The 18962-nt window shown below is 44.2% G+C and overlaps 1 protein-coding gene across 2 annotated transcripts in view; it reads left to right on the top strand.

The window, feature by feature from the left end:
- LOC134356075 (RNA-binding Raly-like protein) overlaps window positions 1-18962 on the top strand; it is a 1565186-nt gene that overhangs the window by 1416115 nt on the left and 130109 nt on the right. For both annotated transcript variants that reach the window (XM_063066635.1, XM_063066636.1), the window contains exon 7: window positions 7710-7870. In XM_063066635.1, the coding sequence (XP_062922705.1) occupies window positions 7710-7870 (161 nt within the window). The remainder of the gene's footprint in view (window positions 1-7709; window positions 7871-18962) is intronic.

Below are 18962 nucleotides of genomic sequence, written 5' to 3'. Positions count from 1 at the left end.
ATCTACGCCCTGCCAAAGTTGACATCTGGACTGAATCTCAATTTTGGACTGCTACTGTATCTTAGCATCGCTATAAGGAGCATCTGAGAAGCAACACATGATGAACATTGAGAGTTTAGAAGGACCCTGGGTGGGTGGGGGGGGGGTTGCAATCTCATTGAAACCTACTGGGTACTGATGTTTCCATGAGTAAGAGAGTGACACCCAAGGGCACAGTCTCAGAATACAGGGGAGTCCCTTTAGAACTGATATCAGCAGGAATTTCTTCAGCCAGAGAGTGGTGAATCTGCAGAATTTGTTGCCACAGTGGGCAGTGGAGGCCAAGTCACTGGGTGTATTAAGGTGGAGTTTGACAATTCTTGGTTGGCGAGGGGTTTAAGAGTTATGGGTAAGAGGTGGGAGAATAGGACTGAGAGAAAAAAATACAGCATTAATTGAATAGTGGCGCAGACTCAATGATCTAATGGCGTAATTCTGCTCCTATATCTTATGGTCTTGATCTCTTGGTCTTTATCTGTCCAGAATAGAGAAAGGGTACATAGAAAGACACTGAGCACCTTCAACCTCTACAACAGGAGCACAGGCAGTCAAAAGAGTGCAGAACATCCCAAATAATCTACCCATCCACTCTTCCTGTCTCATCTACTCTAGAATCTGTGGATCTCACATTGGCTTCATCACTTACTTCAGAGCCCACAGCAGGCAAGCCATCCTCAATCCTAGACACAAGAGATCTTGCAGATGCTGGAAATCTTAAGCAACGCGCACAAAATGCTGGGGGAACTCAGAAGGTCATTCAGCATCTATGGAGAGGGAAAAACAGTCAACATTTTGGGCTGAGGCACTTCATCAGGACTGGAAAGGAAGGGGGGAAAAGCTAGGATAAAAAGGTGAGGGGAGGGGAAGGAGGTTAGCTGGAAGGTGAAGCCAAGTGAGGGGAAAGGTAAAGGGCTGGAGAACAAAGAATCTGATAGGAGAGGAGAGTGGAACACAGGAGAAAGGGATCCGGGGGAGTAATAGGCAGGTGAGAGGAAGTAAAAGGTCAGAATAGGGAGTAGAGGAAGCCGGGGGGGGGTGAAAGGTGAAGCCAGGTGAGATGGAAAGTGGATAGGTGAGGGAGGGAGGATGATGTGAGAACCTGGGAGGTGATAGGTGGAAAAGGTAAATGGCTGACAAAGAAGCAATCTGATCAGAATTTAATTTTGGACTGGTAGTGTGTCTTATCAACTCGAAGAGGAGTATTTGCAGAGGTCATGAGGTCAGGGGAAGAAAGGATGTGAGAAGGTCACCAAAATGAGGGAATAAACAAAGGGAGTGGAGTGAGGGGAACAGAGAAATAAACATAGAAACATAGAAACATAGAAAATAGGTGCAGGAGTAGGCCATTCGGCCCTTCAAGCCTGCACCGCCATTCAGTATGATCATGGCTGATCATCCAACTCAGAACCCTGCACCAGCCTTCCCTCCATACCCCCTGATCCCTTTAGCCACAAGGGCCATATCTAACTCCCTCTTAAATATAGCCAATGAACTGGCCTCAACTGTTTCCTGTGGCAGAGAATTCCACAGATTCACCACTCTCTGTGTGAAGAAGATTTTCCTAATCTCGGTCCTAAAAGGCTTCCCCTTTATCCTCAAACTGTGACCCCTCGTTCTGGACTTCCCCAATATCAGGAACAATCTTCCTGCATCCAGCCTGTCCAATCCCTTTAGGATTTTATACGTTTCAATCAGATCCCCCCTCAATCTTCTAAGTTCCAACGAGTACAAGCCTAGTTCATCCAGTCTTTCTTCATATGAAAGTCCTGCCATCCCAGGAATCAATCTGGTGAACCTTCTTTGTACTCCCTCTATGGCAAGGATGTCTTTCCTCAGATGAGGGGACCAAAACTGCACACAATACTCCAGGTGTGGTCTCACCAAGGCCTTGTACAACTGCAGTAGTACTTCCCTGCTCCTGTACTCGAATCCTCTTGCTATAAATGCCAGCATACCATTCGCCTTTTTCACTGCCTGCTGTACCTGCATGCCCATTTTCAATGACTGGTGTATAATGGCACCCAGGTCTCGTTGCACCTCCCCTTTTCCTAATCGGCCACCATTCAGATAATAAAGTTATTGCAAGTTACAGAAATGGTTCATCCTCAGTCCTGATGGACAATGGAAGCAAAAGATTAGCTAAGTAAAAGTGAATATTAATTGTGGTTTATGCTAATAGCTCATACTGCACCAAAATAGGCCATTCAAATACCGTGTACTAACCCTATTACCAACGCTTGATCTATATCCTTCAGTACGTTGCTGATTCAACTCCTTGAATAGATGTTTCTCAACTGTTGTGAGAGTCTCTGTCTTTATTATCCCTCACATATTGTGCTTCAGACCCCAACCACACTCAGTGCCATGCCGTGAATCCCTTTGACAAGTTTGTACACGAGGGTTAGACTCCCTCTGATACTCTTCTCACCCGTGAAGCTTGCCAGTATTCACTTACACATTGAAGAATGGCTGACCAACCAAAGGTACTCCACACACCAGCAAGAGGCTGCTTTCCACCACTGCTGGGTCAAAATCTTGGAACTCCCTCCCTAACAGCAGCTGCACCCCAAGCACTGAGCAGTTCAAGAAAGCAGCTCACTGTCACCTTCTCCAGGGATGGGCAACTGAATGCTGGCGCAGCCTACACAACCCTTGAATGAACATAAAAAGTGTGAATACCTTCAGGAGCAAATAAATGTAGAAATAAATATATTCAGCTTTAATCAGTTCACCATGGGGAGAAGTGATGTGTTGATTATCTGCAAATCGAGTCAAGACTGCTAATAGATCCCCTTTGTAAAATAATCCATTTTTCACCTCGCTCTAAGCTATTATGTTGTTTCTTCTAGATAAAGACTCACCTTTTAAAGCTATAATGTACAATTTATGTTACAGCTTTTGCTCTCCATGCCTGAACATTATTAACCAGTAAGCTCAATCTACTTAGATATGTTTTATTCAACTTCAGATGAACAGCAGCAGAAATATCTCTTCTCCTCAGATACCAACTACAACGATCAGCGTTAGTTAAAGTGTGAAGGGGGCTTAGGCAAGGTCCAAGTTCCGAACTAGTCTCAGCTTCATGGGTGTATTTCCCGACAATGGTTGCACGCTGTAAACCTGGCAGGGAGTGAAATTACATTTAGGAGGTGGTATTTGGAAAGGAAGGGGTGTTGAGGTGGACACCTGTTACAATCCCTTGTGTTTGATCATTGCAGTGAAGGAAAAGTGTAATGGTTGACAGGCCTGCTCTTAACCACCACTCCTCCTTTACCATGTTGGATCTACCACCATTTGAATTCTGTGAAGGCACAGAGAGTGGCAGGTACATGGAACGCTCTCCCTGAGGTGGTAGTAGAGGCAAATACACTAGGGGCATTTAAGAAATTCTTAAATAGATACATGGTAAAGAAAAAATGGAGTGCTATGTAGGATGGAAGGGTTAGATTGATCTTAATGTAGGCTAAAATGTCAGCACAACATTATAGGTTGAAGGGCCTGTAGTGCTGTATGTTCTAGGTCCCTTCTAATTTCATGCTATCAAGTCACATGTTAGCATATATCTACTACCAAATGTACTAGCAAGGTTTTGTTAAATACACACGGAGCAAGAAGGAGAACGGAATAGAAGGAGTAAACATTTTTACTGAGTCATGTTAGTAACGGTACATGCTGGGCAAGTGAAAAAGTGTGCCTGTCAAGACGAGAACATGCACACTCAGATGCCTGCACCAAGAGACAGTGTCTCCAATACATGTGAGGCACAATCGATTTACTGCACGTAGACTTGCCATATTCTTCCAATTGATCTGATATTCTTTTTGGATAGGAGGTTGTTCTCCCCTCTAGGATTCCAACAATCAACACTTGGATAAGCATCATTTCTCCCTAATTTCTCAGGGGAATATCTTTGTACTTGCATTCCCATACCTCCAGGGTCAGTCTTGTGATTAAATCATCTACGTTCTCTTGGGGGTATGCAGCAGCTGTGAGAACCTGAAGTGTGCCACTAAGTGTGTTACCTAAATGTTGTCCAAAGCCTCAAATGCATCTGTCAGATCAGATTCATTCTGGAGGTGCAGGGCACTTCTGCCCAAGTTTGCCAAAGTGCATGCGAAGCAGCTGGAGTTTTGTGCTGCCTCCGCTGCTGGTAAAAGTGGTGGGAGTTTGAAGTAGTCCATCAAGGTTTTCCTCCATTGCAGCCAGGTTGCAGCCGTCCATTTTGCCATTGCTGTGGCCCAAAATGGATTAGGTGCTTGGTGTAGGAGGCCATTCTTGTTTCGATCAATAGTATGATTAAACTTTTTACTGAATCATGTTAGTAATGAAACACACTGTACAACTTACAGTGTTGGAGCGATGAACCGGGCCTCTTGAGACGAAAGCATCCGCACTCTGAGGCCCGTGGAGGAGGCTCAATCGACTTATTACACGATCGATTGGCTGCATGTGCACTTACCGTATTCTGACACTTGACCCAATATGGTTCACGTTTACACATAAGGTGGCCAATCAGCCCATCGTATCTATGCTGGCTTGCAGAAAAGAAATACCTTCAATCCTATTTCCCCTCTCCTTGTTTCTCTCTATCCCTGAAATTATTTGCGTTTGTGTATGCCCATCAACACCCATTCGATTCTTTAGTCACCCAGTGTAACTATGAGCAGCCAGTTACTGCACTGGAATGTCACTGAGGTGTGGGAGGAAACCAGAGCACTCACAGGATGATATGGAGGACAGGCAAACTCCACACAGTCAGTACCCAAGGTCAGGATTGAACCTCGGTCTCAGGAGTTGTGGGACATATGAGCAGCACACTGTAGGCCATTCTCATCCTTGACTTTCTGGTCACACTTTATCATCTTGGCAAAAACCAATTAGACGTGTGATGAGAAAAACACCAGCTGTAAGAAACAACCACAAACTCACAGGGTCTTACAGCGTGGAAGTGGTCTCTTCAGTCCACCAAGTCTGTACTTTAAAAAGTGAGGACTCAAAGAAGACAGCATCCATTATTACGGATCCCCACCATGCAGGACATGCCTTTTCTGACTGCTACCGTCAGGAAGGAGGTGCAGGAGCCTGATAACACACACTCAGCGTTTTAGCAACAGTTTCTTCCCTTCTGCAATAAGATCTCTGAATGCTCCATAAACCCACGAACATTACCTCACTATTTTTGCTGTCTTTTGCACTGCAATTAATTTTTTTATATATGCACTCAGTGGCCGCTTTATTAGCTACAGCTGTATGCCTGCTTGATAATGCAGATGTGTTATCAGCCAATCACGTAGCAGCAACTCAATGTATAAAAGTATGCAGACATGGTCAAGCAGTTCAGTTGTTGTCCAAACTAAACATCAGAATGAGGAAGACATGTGATCTAAGAGGTTTGACCATGGAATAATTGCTGGTGTCAGACAGGGTGATTTGAGTATCTCTGACAATGCTGATCTCCTGGGGTTTTTATGCACTACAGTCTCTAGAGTTTATAGAAATGATGCAAAAAAAATCCAGTGATCAGCAGTTCAGTGGGCAAAATGCCTTGTAAATAAGAGAGTTCAGAGGAGAATGGGCAGACTTACTCGAGCTGACAGGACGGCAACAGTGGTGTGCAGAAGAGCATCTCTGAATGCACAAGACGTCAAACCTTGACGTGGATGGGTTACAGCAGCAGAAGGCCATGGGCATACACTCAGTAAGGAGTACTGGGGTACCTAATAAAGTGACCAGTGAGTGCGTATTTCTTTTTGTAATTTATAGTATGTTTTAATTATTGCATTTGCTGCAATAAGACAACAAGTTTCACACCACCTATCAGTGATAATAAATCTGATTCTTAACTGTAAGCTCCATTTTTTACACTAATCCTCCCTGAAACTCCAACAATATTTTTGCTCTCACCTGCACCAGGGGAAATTTGCAGCAGCCAATTAAACTTCCAACTTGTAGGTCTTTGTTTGACACGTGGGATGAAACTGGAACAGCCAGACGATGTCAAGGGGAGTACGCAAGCTCCGTGCGGGCAACACCTGAGGTTAGGATCAAACCTGTATTGCAAGGCAGTCACTGTTCTGAAATGGAGTGAGGATTATATTAACCCTTCCAACACCTCCTTGATGAATATTTCACCACAAGCACCGCCTTGGCTCCACTTTGAAAATGTCAACATGACCAAGTTATTACAGTATAGCCAGTGATAAGGAGTTTGAATTGCTAACAGGAAAATAAAAAGTAATGCTTCTGGTTAAAGGGTGGGTTGCAAAATAAAAATGGGGTGCAGCAAATTTCCACTGCTTTCACTGGTGGCCTTTGCCAATGCTCTAACACTGTATCCAACATCTCCAACAAAAAACTCTCCTAGGAGTTTAAGGAGATTTGGTATATCACCAAGACTCCTAAAAATTTCCGTCGATATGTGATGCAGAGCATCCTGACCACCTGCATTGCCACCATTAACCCCAACGTACTGCAGGAAGTGTGCTAGCATGGACGGAAACATAGAAATCTGGAATAAGTGGGTCCTTTTTGGGTTGAAAGGATACAGCTGAAGTATCACAGAGATGGGTTCTTGGTCCTTGATCATTGACTATGAATGACTGAAGTAGGGAAGAAAATGTGAAGTTTTCAAGTTTGCCAGTGGTTTGAAATTGGGTGGAAGGATATGTTGTGATTCTGCAACGGGACATAGATAGATTGAGTGATCGAGCGAAACCTCCCCATACTCAGCAAAACTAATGTGGGAAGCGGGAGGTCAAGCACATTGTTAAGAGGAACAGAAGAGCAGAATCTTATCTAAATAGAGAGAGATGCTGGAAAGTGAAGTTCAGGTGGATCTAGGTATGAATGGCAAAGAGTTAGCACACAGTTCTAACAAGTTGTTAAGAAGACAAATGACATTCTAGCCTTTAATCAAGGTTTAAGAATAAGGAGGTTTTGTTACGATTGTTCGCGAGATCACACCCGGAATCCTTTGCATAGTTTTGGTCACTTTACTTTACAAAGGATATAGTAGCACTGGAGGCACGCCAAAGGGGATTCAGCAGGCTAATTCAAGGGATGAGAGTGCCATCCTATTCAGAGAGGATGGACAGTCTGGGTCTGTTTTCCCTGGAATTTAAAAATATGGGGGTGACTTTATTCAAACATATAAAACCCTAAGGGGATTGGTAGGGTAGATGTTGAGATGCTTCCATGAACAACAGCTGAACTTCTTGACCGTGTCTGCACACTTTTGTATATTGGGTTGCTGCCAAATGATTGTGTCCCCTTGTTTCATAGAGAAGGGACATAGATGCAAAGTTAGGGGGCAGTTATTTAACCTTGTAGTCTGTAGAAATTTCTGTTCTTCGAGCAGGGCTTCCCAACCTGGGGTCCACGGACACCTCCATTAATGGTAGGGGCCCATGGCATGATAAAGGTTGGGAACCCCTGTCTTAGAGGGTGGTGAATCTCTGGAACTCTCTGCCCCTGAGTATGCCAGAGGTCAGGTCATTAGCTATCCTGTGTGTAAGGTAGAATGGATAATTATTTAAAAGATTAAGGAACTGAGGGTTATGGAGGACTGGCACAGAAGAGGAGTTGAGACCAGATGTGCTGTTTTGTTCTGTGATGAGAAGCTCTGCTCTTGTCCTTGTTCCTTTGACTCAATTCTTGTTTTCCTTTTGCAGGATGTATGACTACCACAGAGTCCCCCCACCAAGTCGGGCAGTGCCTACAGTCAAACGCCAGCGCGTCATGGTTCCCGTACCCCGCAGAAGCAAAAGCAACTTCCCTGCCAAGAGCGGCCCACGGGCAATGACTGCTCCCACTCCAATGTCTGGCACCAAATGTAAGAAATCGGCTAGAACGCTTCCTGTGTGAAACCACGGAGGTGGAGTTACCAAGCATGGTGTGAATGTGATGCAAGGCTCAGACTGAAGGGATTGTCCAAGACTGTAACAGCTGAGGGAGATGGAGAGAACTGATGGGGAGAGAAGGTAGCAGGAGATGGGGATAAAGTCACAGCAGAGAAACAGGCCCCTTCAGCTCATGGTGTCCATACTTCGCTTTTTGCCCATCTACGCTAATGCCATTTGCTCACATTAGGTATGTGTCCTTCTATTCTTGGCCTACTTAACTGTCCATCAAATTGGCTCTATCCAAAACGTAGTAATTGTATCTGATTCCACCACCTCCTCCGGCAGCAAGTCGTGTTCCATATATCAGCCACTCTGTGTGTAAAAAAGAGCTTAACCTTCAGATCCTCTTTAAATCTCCTTCCTCGCACCTTATAGCTACACTACTGTGAAAAATCCTAGGCACAGATATATGATGATGGATTCTGCTTTCCTACAACAACGTTTCATGTAGATGTGCTGAATGGTGGGGAGGACTTTACCTGTGATGTACTGGGCAGAAACTACTACATTTTGTAGGATTTTCCATTCAAAGGCATTGGTGTTTTCGTACCAGGCCATGATGCAGCCAGTCAATACACTCTCCACTACACATCTATAGAAGTTTCTCATAGTTCTAGATATCATGCCAAATCTTCGCAGACACCTCGGGAAGCAGAGCTGCTGCCTTTCTTTGCAGTTGCACTTCCTTGCAGGGTCCAGGACAAGTCCTGTGAAATGATAACACTGAGGAATTTAAAGTTGCAGACCCTACTCCACCTCTGATCCTCCGATGAGAACTGGCTCATGGACCTCTGGTTTCCCGCTCCTGAAGTCTACAATCAGTTCCTTGGTTTTGCTGATATTGAGTGAGAGGTTGTTATTATTACACCACTCAGCCAAATTTTCAATCTCCCTCCTGTATGCGGATTAATCACTACCTTTGATTCACCTCACAGTCATAAGTGTAAAGTGAGTAGAGCAGGGGGCTAAGCACACAGCTTTGTGTGCACCTGTGCTGATGGAGATTGTGAAGAAGATGTTGTTTCCAATCCAGACTGACTAGGGTCTACAAGTGAGGAAACCCAGGATCCAATTGCACAAGGAGATATTGAAGCCGAGGTCTTGGAGTTCACTAATTAGTTCTGAGAGGATGATAGTATTAAATGATGAACTCCTGTCAGTTGATTTGAAATCTTCTGTTACTTGGTTGATTAGCTCCTGTCAGTTGGTTGGTCAACTGTTAATTGATGAGTTCCTGTCAGTTAGTTGACCTATTGGTTAGTTGATGAATTCCTGTCGGATACTTAGTGAGTTCCTATTGGTTATTTGATGAGCCGCTATTGTCTGCTTGAAGAACATTTGTCAGTAATTTGAGAGTTTCTTTCCAATGGGTGATTAGCTCCTGTCAGTTGGCTGATGAGCTGCTATTGGTTAGTTGACATATTCCTGTCAGTTAATTAGTAAGCTCCTATTGGTTAGTTGATGAATTCCTGTCAGTAAGTTGGAAAACTCCGATTGGTTTGTTGATGAGCTCCTGGTATTTATTTGTGAACTTGTGTCAGTAATTTGAGAGCTTCTTTTGGCTGATTGACTAGCTCCTGTTAGTTGGTTTGATTAACTTCTGCCAGTTGGTTGATGAGCTGCTATTCTAGCTAACACACACAAAATGCTGGAGGAACTCGGCAGGCCAGGCAGCATCTATGGGGTGGAATAAACAGTCAGCATTTCTGGCAGAGACACTTCTTCAGAAGGAGACCTACTTCGGTTTCTGATTAAGTGACTCCTCTCATTCATTGGTTGTCAATGTAGCAGCAAGATTCTGGAGCTGACCACCTTTTGGGAACTGGCTGGGTCATGGAGCATGAATCAATAAACAAAGAAATGCAGTAACACTCAGCAAGTCAGGCCACTTCAGTGAGAGGAGAAACAGAATGAACCTTTCATGCCTGAAACCCTTCTTCAGAACTGGGAAAGAGAGAAAATCAAGTTAAAATGTTTACAGAATCTTTTAAACAAGATTATCCTTATTGTGAGAGAAAACTAGGGTTCGCTGTCCAAGAAAGAAGGTGTTGTCCATTTAAGACACCTATGGGGTGATGCTTCTTTTCTCTCAGACGTAATTGATAATTGATTTATCAGTGTCACATGAATTGAACAGTGAAAAACTTTGTTTTGCATGACATCCGTGCAGATAATTTCAAAAAGTGCGTAGATGTAGTACAAAGGGAAAGCAATAATAGAATACTGTATATACTGTTGGAGAGAAAGTGCAGTTCAGGTCCACAGAAAGATGCAAGGGCCTTGACATGGTAGATCATGAGATCAGGAGTCCCTCTTTACCATATGGAAGTGCTTTAAAAGGGATAGAGAGGGTGGAAAAAGGGGAGGAGGGGTGGCATTACTAGTCAGGGATACTATTACTGCTACAGAAAGGGTGGGTAATGTAGCAGGATCCTCTTTTGAGTCAGTATGGGTGGAAGTCAGGAACAGGAAGGGAGCAGTTACTCTGTTGGGGGTATTCTATAGGCCCCCTGTTAGCAGCAGAGATACAGAGGAACAGATTGGTAGGCAGATTTTAGAAAGGTGCAAAAATAACAGGGTTGTTATCATGGGTGACTTTAACTTCCCTAATATTGATTGGCACCTGATTAGTTCCAAGGGTTTAGATGGGGCAGAGTTTGTTAAGTGTGTCCAGGATGGATTCCTGTCACAGTATGTGGACAGGCCGACCAGGGGGAATGCCATTCTAGATCTAGTACTAAGTAATGAACCGGGTCAGGTCACAGATCTCTCAGTGGGTGAGCATCTGGGGGCAGTGACCACCGCTCCCTGGCCTTTAGCATTATCAGGGAAAAGGATAGAATCAGAGAGGACAGGAAAATTTTTAATTGGGGAAAGGCAAATTATGAGGCTATAAGGCTAGAACTTGCGGGTGTGAATTGGGATGATGTTTTTGCAGGGAAATGTACTATGGACATGTGGTCGATGTTTAGAGATCTCTTGCGGGATGTTAGGGATAAATTTGTCCCGGTGAGGAAGATAAAGAATGGTAGGGTGAAGGAACCATGGGTGACAAGTGAGGTGGAAAATCTAGTCAGGTGGAAGAAGGCAACATACATGAGGTTTAGGAAGCAAGGATCAGATGGGTCTATTGAGGAATATAGGGAAGCAAGAAAGGAGCTTAAGAAGGGGCTGAGAAGAGCAAGAAGGGGGCATGAGAAGGCCTTGGGGAGTAGGGTAAAGGAAAACCCCAAGGCTTTCTTCGATTATGTGAAGAAAAAAAAGATGACAGGAGTGAAGGTAGGACCGATTAGAGATAAAGGTGGGAAGATGTGGCTGGAGGCTGTGGAAGTGAGTGAGGTCCTCAATGAGTACTTCTCTTCAGTATTCACCAGTGAGAGGAAACTTGATGATGGTGAGGACAATATGAGTGAGGTTGATGTTCTGGAGCATGTTGCTATTAAGGGAGAGGAGGTGTTGGAGTTGTTAAAATACATTAGGTCAGATAAGTCCCCGGGGCCTGACGGAATATTCCCCAGGCTGCTCCACGAGGTGAGGGAAGAGATTGTTGAGCCTCTGGCCAGGATCTTTATGTCCTCATTGTCCACGGGATTGGAGGGGGGCGAATGTTGTCCCCTTGTTCAAAAAAGGTAGTAGGGATAGTCGGGGTAATTATAGACCAGTGAGCCTTACGTCTGTGGTGGGAAAGCTGTTGGAAAAGATTCTTAGAGATAGGATCTATAGGCATTTGGAGAATCATGGTCTCATCAGGGGCAGTCAGCATGGCTTTGTGAAGGGCAGATCGTATCTAACAAGACTGATAGAGTTCTTGGAGGAGGTGACCAGGCATATAGATGAGGGTAGTGCAGTAGATGTGACCTATATGGATTTTAGTAAGGCATTTGACAAGGTTCCACACAGTAGGCTTATTCAGAAAGTTAGAAGGCATGGGATCCAGGGAAGTTTGGCCAGGTGGATTCAGAATTGGCTTGCCTGCAGAAGGCAGAGGGTGGTGGTGGAGGGAGTACATTCAGATTGGAAGATTGTGACTAGTGGTGTCCCACAAGGATCTGTTCTGGGACCTCTACTTTTCGTGATTTTTATTAACAACCTGGATGTGGGGGTAGGCAAGTTTGCAGACGACACAAAGGTTGGTGGTGTTGTAGATAGTGTAGAGGATTGTCAAAGATTGCAGAGAGACATTGATAGGATGCAGGAGTGGGCTGAGAAGTGGCAGATGGAGTTCAACCCAGAGAAGTGTGAGGTGGTACACTTTGTAAGGACAAACTCCAAGGCAGAGTACAAAGTAAATGGCAGGATACTTGGTAGTGTGGAGGAACAGAGGGATCTCGGGGTACATGTCCACAGATCCCTGAAAGTTGCCTCACAGGTGGATAGGGTAGTTAAGAAAGCTTATGGGGTGTTAGCTTTCATAGGTCGAGGGATAGAGTTTAAGAGTCGCGATGTAATGATGCAGCTCTATAAAACTCTAGTTAGGCCACACTTGGAGTACTGTGTCCAGTTCTGGTCACCTCACTATAGGAAGGATGTGGAAGCATTGGAAAGGGTACAGAGGAGATTTACCAGGATGCTGCCTGGTTTAGAAAGTATGCATTATGATCAGAGATTAAGGGAGCTAGGGCTTTACTCTTTGGAGAGAAGGAGGATGAGGGGAGACATGATAGAGGTGTACAAGATAATAAGAGGAATAGATAGAGTGGATAGCCAGCACCTCTTTCCCAGGGCACCACTGCTCAATACAAGAGGACATGGCTTTAAGGTAAGGGGTGGGAAGTTCAAGGGAGATATTAGAGGAAGGTTTTTTACTCAGAGAGTGGTTGGTGTGTGGAATGCACTGCCTGAGTCAGTGGTGGAGGCAGATACACTAGTGAAGTTTAAGAGACTACTAGACAGGTATATGGAGGAATTTAAGGTGGGGGCTTATATGGGAGGCAGGGTTTGAGGGTCGGCACAACATTGTGGGCTGAAGGGCCTGTACTGTGCTGTACTATTCTATGTTCTATGTTCTATGTCTGTTAAGACTCTTAAAACAGGATAGAAGCTGAACTTAAGCCTGGTGCTGCATGTTTTCAAATATTCTTCCCATTGAGAGGGATCTTTGATTATGCTGTCTGATTTCCAAGACAGTGGGCAGTGTATACAGGTTCCTTGCTCCAGAGGTAATCAGAATTGAATACAATAGTGCAGTGGAGGCTGTACCACTGACTTTGGAATTGGTTTATTATTGTCACATATAGCAAGATACAGTGAAAAGCTTTTGCCTTACATACTGTTCATACAGATTAAATTATTACAGTGCATTGAAGTGCAACAAAGCAAAACAGTAACAATGCAGAATAAAGTGTAGCAGCTACAGAGAAAGTGTGGTGCAGAGAAACAATAAGGTGCAAGGTTTTAGATTGTAAGGTCAAGAGTCCAACTTACTGCACCAGGGAACCATTTAATAGTCTTATAACAATAGGTAGAAGCTATCCTTGAGCCTGGTGGTATGTGCTTTAGTATCTTCTGCCTGATGGGAGAGAGGAGAAGAAAGAGTATTCAGGGTGGGAGGGGTCTTTGGTTATGTTGGCTGCTGTCACACGGCAGCAGGAAGTGTAGACAAAGTCCAGGAAGATTTGCATGATGGACTGAGTTGTGTCCACAACTGCTTGCAGTTTCTTGCCATGTTGGGCAGAGTGATCTCCATACCCATGTTGGGTAGAGTTTTTGAATGTGCTTAAGGACAAGGTAAACAAGAGGAAATCTGCAGATGCTGGAAATTCAAGCAACACACACCAAAGTTGCTGATGAACACAGCAGGCCAGGCAGCATCTTCAGATTTCCTCATGTTTCCATTTTTAAATTCACTACTGCGAAGCCTCTTCCGGTGATGCTTACACTGAAGAAGTTTAAATCTTCTCTTCGACGGGTGTTCAGTGAAACCATCTCTCACTGCTCCCCATCTGTAATTTCTTCGGCTCTTCAACTTTTCGACCACATTTTGACACAGACTATCCTCTCATATCCCTTTTGCCAATCAACTGTCCAGCTCTTGGATCCATCCCTCCCCCTCCTGTCTTCTCCTATCATTTTGGATCTCCCCCTCCCCCTCTCACTTTCGAATCTCTTACTAGCTCTTCTTTCAGTTCGTCCTGACGAAGGGTCTCGGCCTGAAACGTTGACTGTATCTCTTCCTAGAGATGCTGCCTGGCCTGCTGCATTCACCAGCAACTTTGATGTGTGTTGTAAGGACAAGGTAGGTAGGTGCTGGATTAGCAAGATGACGAATAGTTACCAGCATACACAAAAACATCAGTGGCAGAAGTAGGCTTGTGAGCCCCGAGAACCAGTAAGATCATGGCATTGTTGTAAATTCCCGCTCTCTACCCAGACCCCTTGACACCTCAATGACCTAAATATCTGTCAAGCTCCACCTTGTATATATTCAATGATCCCACCTGCACATCTCTTTTGGGTGGAGATGCATGATTCACTGTATATCCGGGAATGCGGAGTTGAGATGCAGTGAGATCAGCCATGATTTCATTGAATAGTGGGTTAGCCTTGAGAGGCCATGTTGCTTATTCCTGTTCCCAATTCATACATAGGCAAGACTAAATTGTTAAGAAAGTATTCAAAGGTCGTTTACTGGTCAAGAATTTGTTGCAGCCTCCCTTTTCCAATGGCTATGTAATGCAGGGGTGGACATATCATGTGATTGATGATGGATTCTGATTGGTGGTGAGAGGTCATGTGAGTTCCCCCCACTTTTCCCAAGGTCCTTTGCCCCTGCTGTGGCTTTCCCCTACTTCTAAGTTGAAGAGCTACGAGTTTCTTCCCTCCGCCAATTCCCTTCCTCCAATGAAGGAGTCAGACTGAGGCTTGGTTTGTGAACAAACTGCATACATAAGACAGTGGGGTTGGTGGGATTTAATGTGTGCCAATAGAGTCATAAAGTAAGATTTATGCAGCAGGGATAAAGGCCTTTCAGCCCAACTTTTCCATGCCAGCCAAAGTGCCCATCCATGCTCATCACATTTACCTGAGTTCAGCACGTCTCTGTAAACCTTTCCTATCCATATAGCTTGTCTTTTAAGTATTATTGTACCAGCCTCAACCACTCTCTCTGACAGCTCATTCCATGTATCCTCTGTGTGAAGATGGTGCCCTTCATTCCCTTTTCAGTCTTTCCCCTCACATTGTAATTCTCTTACTTTGAGTTTTAAACTCTCCTCCCTTGGGAAAAATGACTGTGACAATTCCCCTTATCAATGCCCCTCATAACTGTATCAAATTCTACAACATCCTGAATGCATTACCAGAAAATACGAACAGGAGTAGGCAACTTGATCCCTCTATTCAATATGATCACAGCTGATCTATAGAGGCCTCAGTTTATCCTCTCCGTCAGTCCCCCATAACCTTCAAACCCCTCCACAGTCTTTCAAAGACATGTCTACTTCCACTTCAAAGACTTCCAGTGACCTAACCTTTACAGGTCTTGGGGACAGATAATTCCTGAGATTCACCACACTCTTTGAGAAGAAATTCCTCTGAGCCTGCATTCTAATTGACCAGCCTCTTAGTATGTTTGTGATCTCCGAATAGTGGAAACATCTTGGCATCTACCCTTTCATGATGCCAAATAGAACATAGACTAGTATAAGCCCTCTGGTCCACATTGTTGCACCAACCTTTTAACCTACTCCATGATTAGTAAAGCCCTTCCCTCCTACACAGCACATAAACCTCCATTTTTCTTATATCCACGTGTTTATTTAAGAGTCTATTGCATCATCCGCTACCACCAGCCCCAGAAATGCATTCCAGGTACTTACCCCACTCTGTGTAAAAAACTTACCTTTGACATCTCCCTTTAACTTTCCGCCACTCACCTTAGAACGATGTCATCTGATATTAGCTATTAGCACCCTGGAAAAAGGTGCCAGCTGTCCACTCTATCCGTGCTGCTTATCATTTTGTGCACCTCCATCAAGTCATGTCTCATCCTCCTTTGCTCCAAAGAGAAAACCCCTAGCTCACTCAACCCATCCTCGTAAGGCAGGTCCTCTAATCCAGGCAGCATCCTGATAAGTCTCTGATGCACCTTCTCTTAAAGCTTCCATATTCTTCCTATAATGGGGTGACCAAAGCTATACACAATAACCAGTCTTATAGAGCTGCAACATTACCTCACGGCGCTTGAACTCAATCCCCCAGCTCACAACTAACACACCATTCGCCTTCTAATCAACCCCAACAACCTTGAGGGATCTATGGAGGTGGACCCCAGTATCCCTCTCTTCCTCTCCGCTGCTAAAAATCCTGCCAGTCTTATATGTTCTAATAAGATCAGCTCTCAGCCTTCTAGATATTGTTGAAAGAACAGACCCGAGCCCTGCAATGAGCCGCCCACTCCTCAGAAGAGAAATTAATTCAGAGCCTTGTTCTTAAACTGCGCACCCCATCTGATGATCCAACCCAAAACTACACAGAACCATTAACATCGTAAGTGTCTGCTTCCTTCCTTGTTCAATCAGTACCATGGTGCCAAACCCATGGCGCTTCAGATTTACTCAGGCTGCATAATTGAAATGGGAATTTAAGAGGTTTAATTAGAAGCTCCTGTGCACTTGCAGAGAAAGCAGATGGTGCGTTCATTAGATGTTCGCTTTCATGCTTGTGTTTTTTTTTAGAGAAGTCTATTATGAAATGCAATTATACAAAATTAATAGTGCATAGCAAAATAGGGAAAAGTCAGCTTTTTCTTACTTAGCTGCTTTAAAATAAACTAATATTTAACCCATTATGCACAGTGGTGTTTGAGATAAATAGGAAATGTGAACTTAAAGGAAAATCTCTGCAGTTGACTGTGTGAGTTGTAGAGGTAGATCTTCCCTATAAAATTATTGGAGGTGTGAAAACAGCTGTTAGGGAAAAAAAGTTTACGTGAGGTTGGTCCAGCCACAGACCAGCACGGGGCCATTTTGCACTTCTTTCCTAAATTGTGACAGAAACTTTTCCCTGTGCTTGGGAAAACCTATCTTCTCTCCCCTCCCCTCCTAAATAACTGTTTTTTCATCTTCAATAATTTTATAGGGAGTAAGGGAAATTGTCCAAGGCAGATGTGATGAACACGTTTGTCTAAAGGCCTGGTGACTGCTCATTGCAGCTGCGTCCAGAAAAGCACACCTCAAGGATGCGTGCTTAACTGACTGCTCTGCTGTCTGTACATCCTTGACTGTGTGACTAGGCACAGTTCAAATGGCATCCGTAAATTCAGCAATGGCACAACTGTTGTTGGCAGAATCTCAGATGGTGATGAGAAGGCGTACAGGAGTGTGGTTGATTGGCTGGTTGAGTGATGTTGCAGCAACATCAGTATGAACAAGAAATTGATTGTGGAAGAGAAAGTCAAGAGAACACGCACCAGTCCTCATCGACGGATCATTAGTGGAGAGGGTAAGAAACTTAACATTCCTGGGTGTCAACATCTTTGAAGATCTATCCTGGGCCCAATATATTGATGCAATTACAAAGAACGCATGCCAGTAGCTACTTTTCATTGGGAGTTTGAGGAGATTTGGCATGTCTCCAAAGACTCTAGCAAATTTCTACAGATGTACCATGGAGAGCATTCTAACTGGATACTTCACCATCAATGCACAGGATTGCAAACTCAGGCCGCTCCATTGTGGACATTTGCCACCACAGCATCGAGAATATCATCAAAATATGGAGCCTCAAGCTGGTAGCATCCATCATTAAGGACTACCACTGTCCAGGACGTGGCCTCTTCTCATTACTGCCACCAGGGAGGAGGTTCAGGAGCCCGAAGACACACACATGATGTTTTAGCAACAGCTTCTTCCTCTCCATTAACAGATTTCTGAATGGCCTATGAACACTACCTCCCTATTTTTACTCTTTTTTTATATATAGTTTTTTACTGCAATGATAGTATATTTTATGTATTGTTCTGTGTGCTGCCATAAAACAACAAATTTCACAACAGATGTCAATGATGTGTCAAGGACTTATATACATCCAGGGTCAGGAAGCGAGCAAGCAGCATCATTGTAGACCCATCACACCCTGGACATCGCCTTCCTTCTGGTAGGCGCTTTAGATCACTGTATGCCAGGACAAATAGGTACAAGAACAGTTTCTTTCCTTATGCCATCAGTCTTATGAACACTTGAATTTTAGTCTATTATAAACCAAGTCCACCTGTACATACACAGGTATACCTCATTGTATATAGTTCACGATTATTTGCACTATTGTTTCGTTTGCTTTTTGATTCTGTACAGCAAGAGCTCAGGGAAACCGGCATCAAATGCCCTGTATGTGTCCACATACTTGGCGATAATAAAGGATTCTGATTCTGATAATAAACCTGATTCTGATTCTGAATTTCTGGAGTTTCCACGATAGCCCTGAAGGATTAGCATCTCCACGAAATGGATGGCTTGAGGTCTATTTGCAGACCAAGACCCCATAAACTTGGCCCATCTCTCCCTGCCATACAGCAGGCTAGGGAAATATCCCAAGCCTAGAGGCATTGGTAACCCTGGCCTGGACTTCTTGATTGAGGAAAATCTAATGTGATCACACCCATCCTAACCTGACCCTGTCAGAAGCAAGTGGTGAGCACGTGTTGACATAGGAGTGGGCAGTAATTCTGACTGCAATGTGACAAGCTGGCGGTACCCGCTGTAGCACTAGAGATGTGTTTACATTGTGTTCTTCTACTGAATCTTGCACTGCTGAGTGAAGCCATTCACTTTACTGCAATTGATCATTTACCCCAAGCAAGAACTCTGATTTCTCATGCCTTCCCCAGCCGCCAGCTGGGCACCATGGAGACGTTCTGAGATTAGAACTGCAATCAGGCATAGGTGGCATGAAGAGTGAGTAAATGTTCCTGACGTCTCTCCACTGGATCACCCACAACAACGCCACATTCTACAGGTGTATTTTATCGCCAGGATATTCAGTTGTAGAATGCATAGCTCCTAATCCTTTAAAGCTTTTCTACTA

Source organism: Mobula hypostoma, chromosome 14 (genome assembly GCF_963921235.1).
Source record: "Mobula hypostoma chromosome 14, sMobHyp1.1, whole genome shotgun sequence".
NCBI classification, from domain to species: domain Eukaryota; kingdom Metazoa; phylum Chordata; class Chondrichthyes; order Myliobatiformes; family Myliobatidae; genus Mobula; species Mobula hypostoma.
The sequence above is the reverse complement of the archived record's forward strand: the minus strand, read 5'-3'. Positions and strand labels throughout refer to the sequence as shown.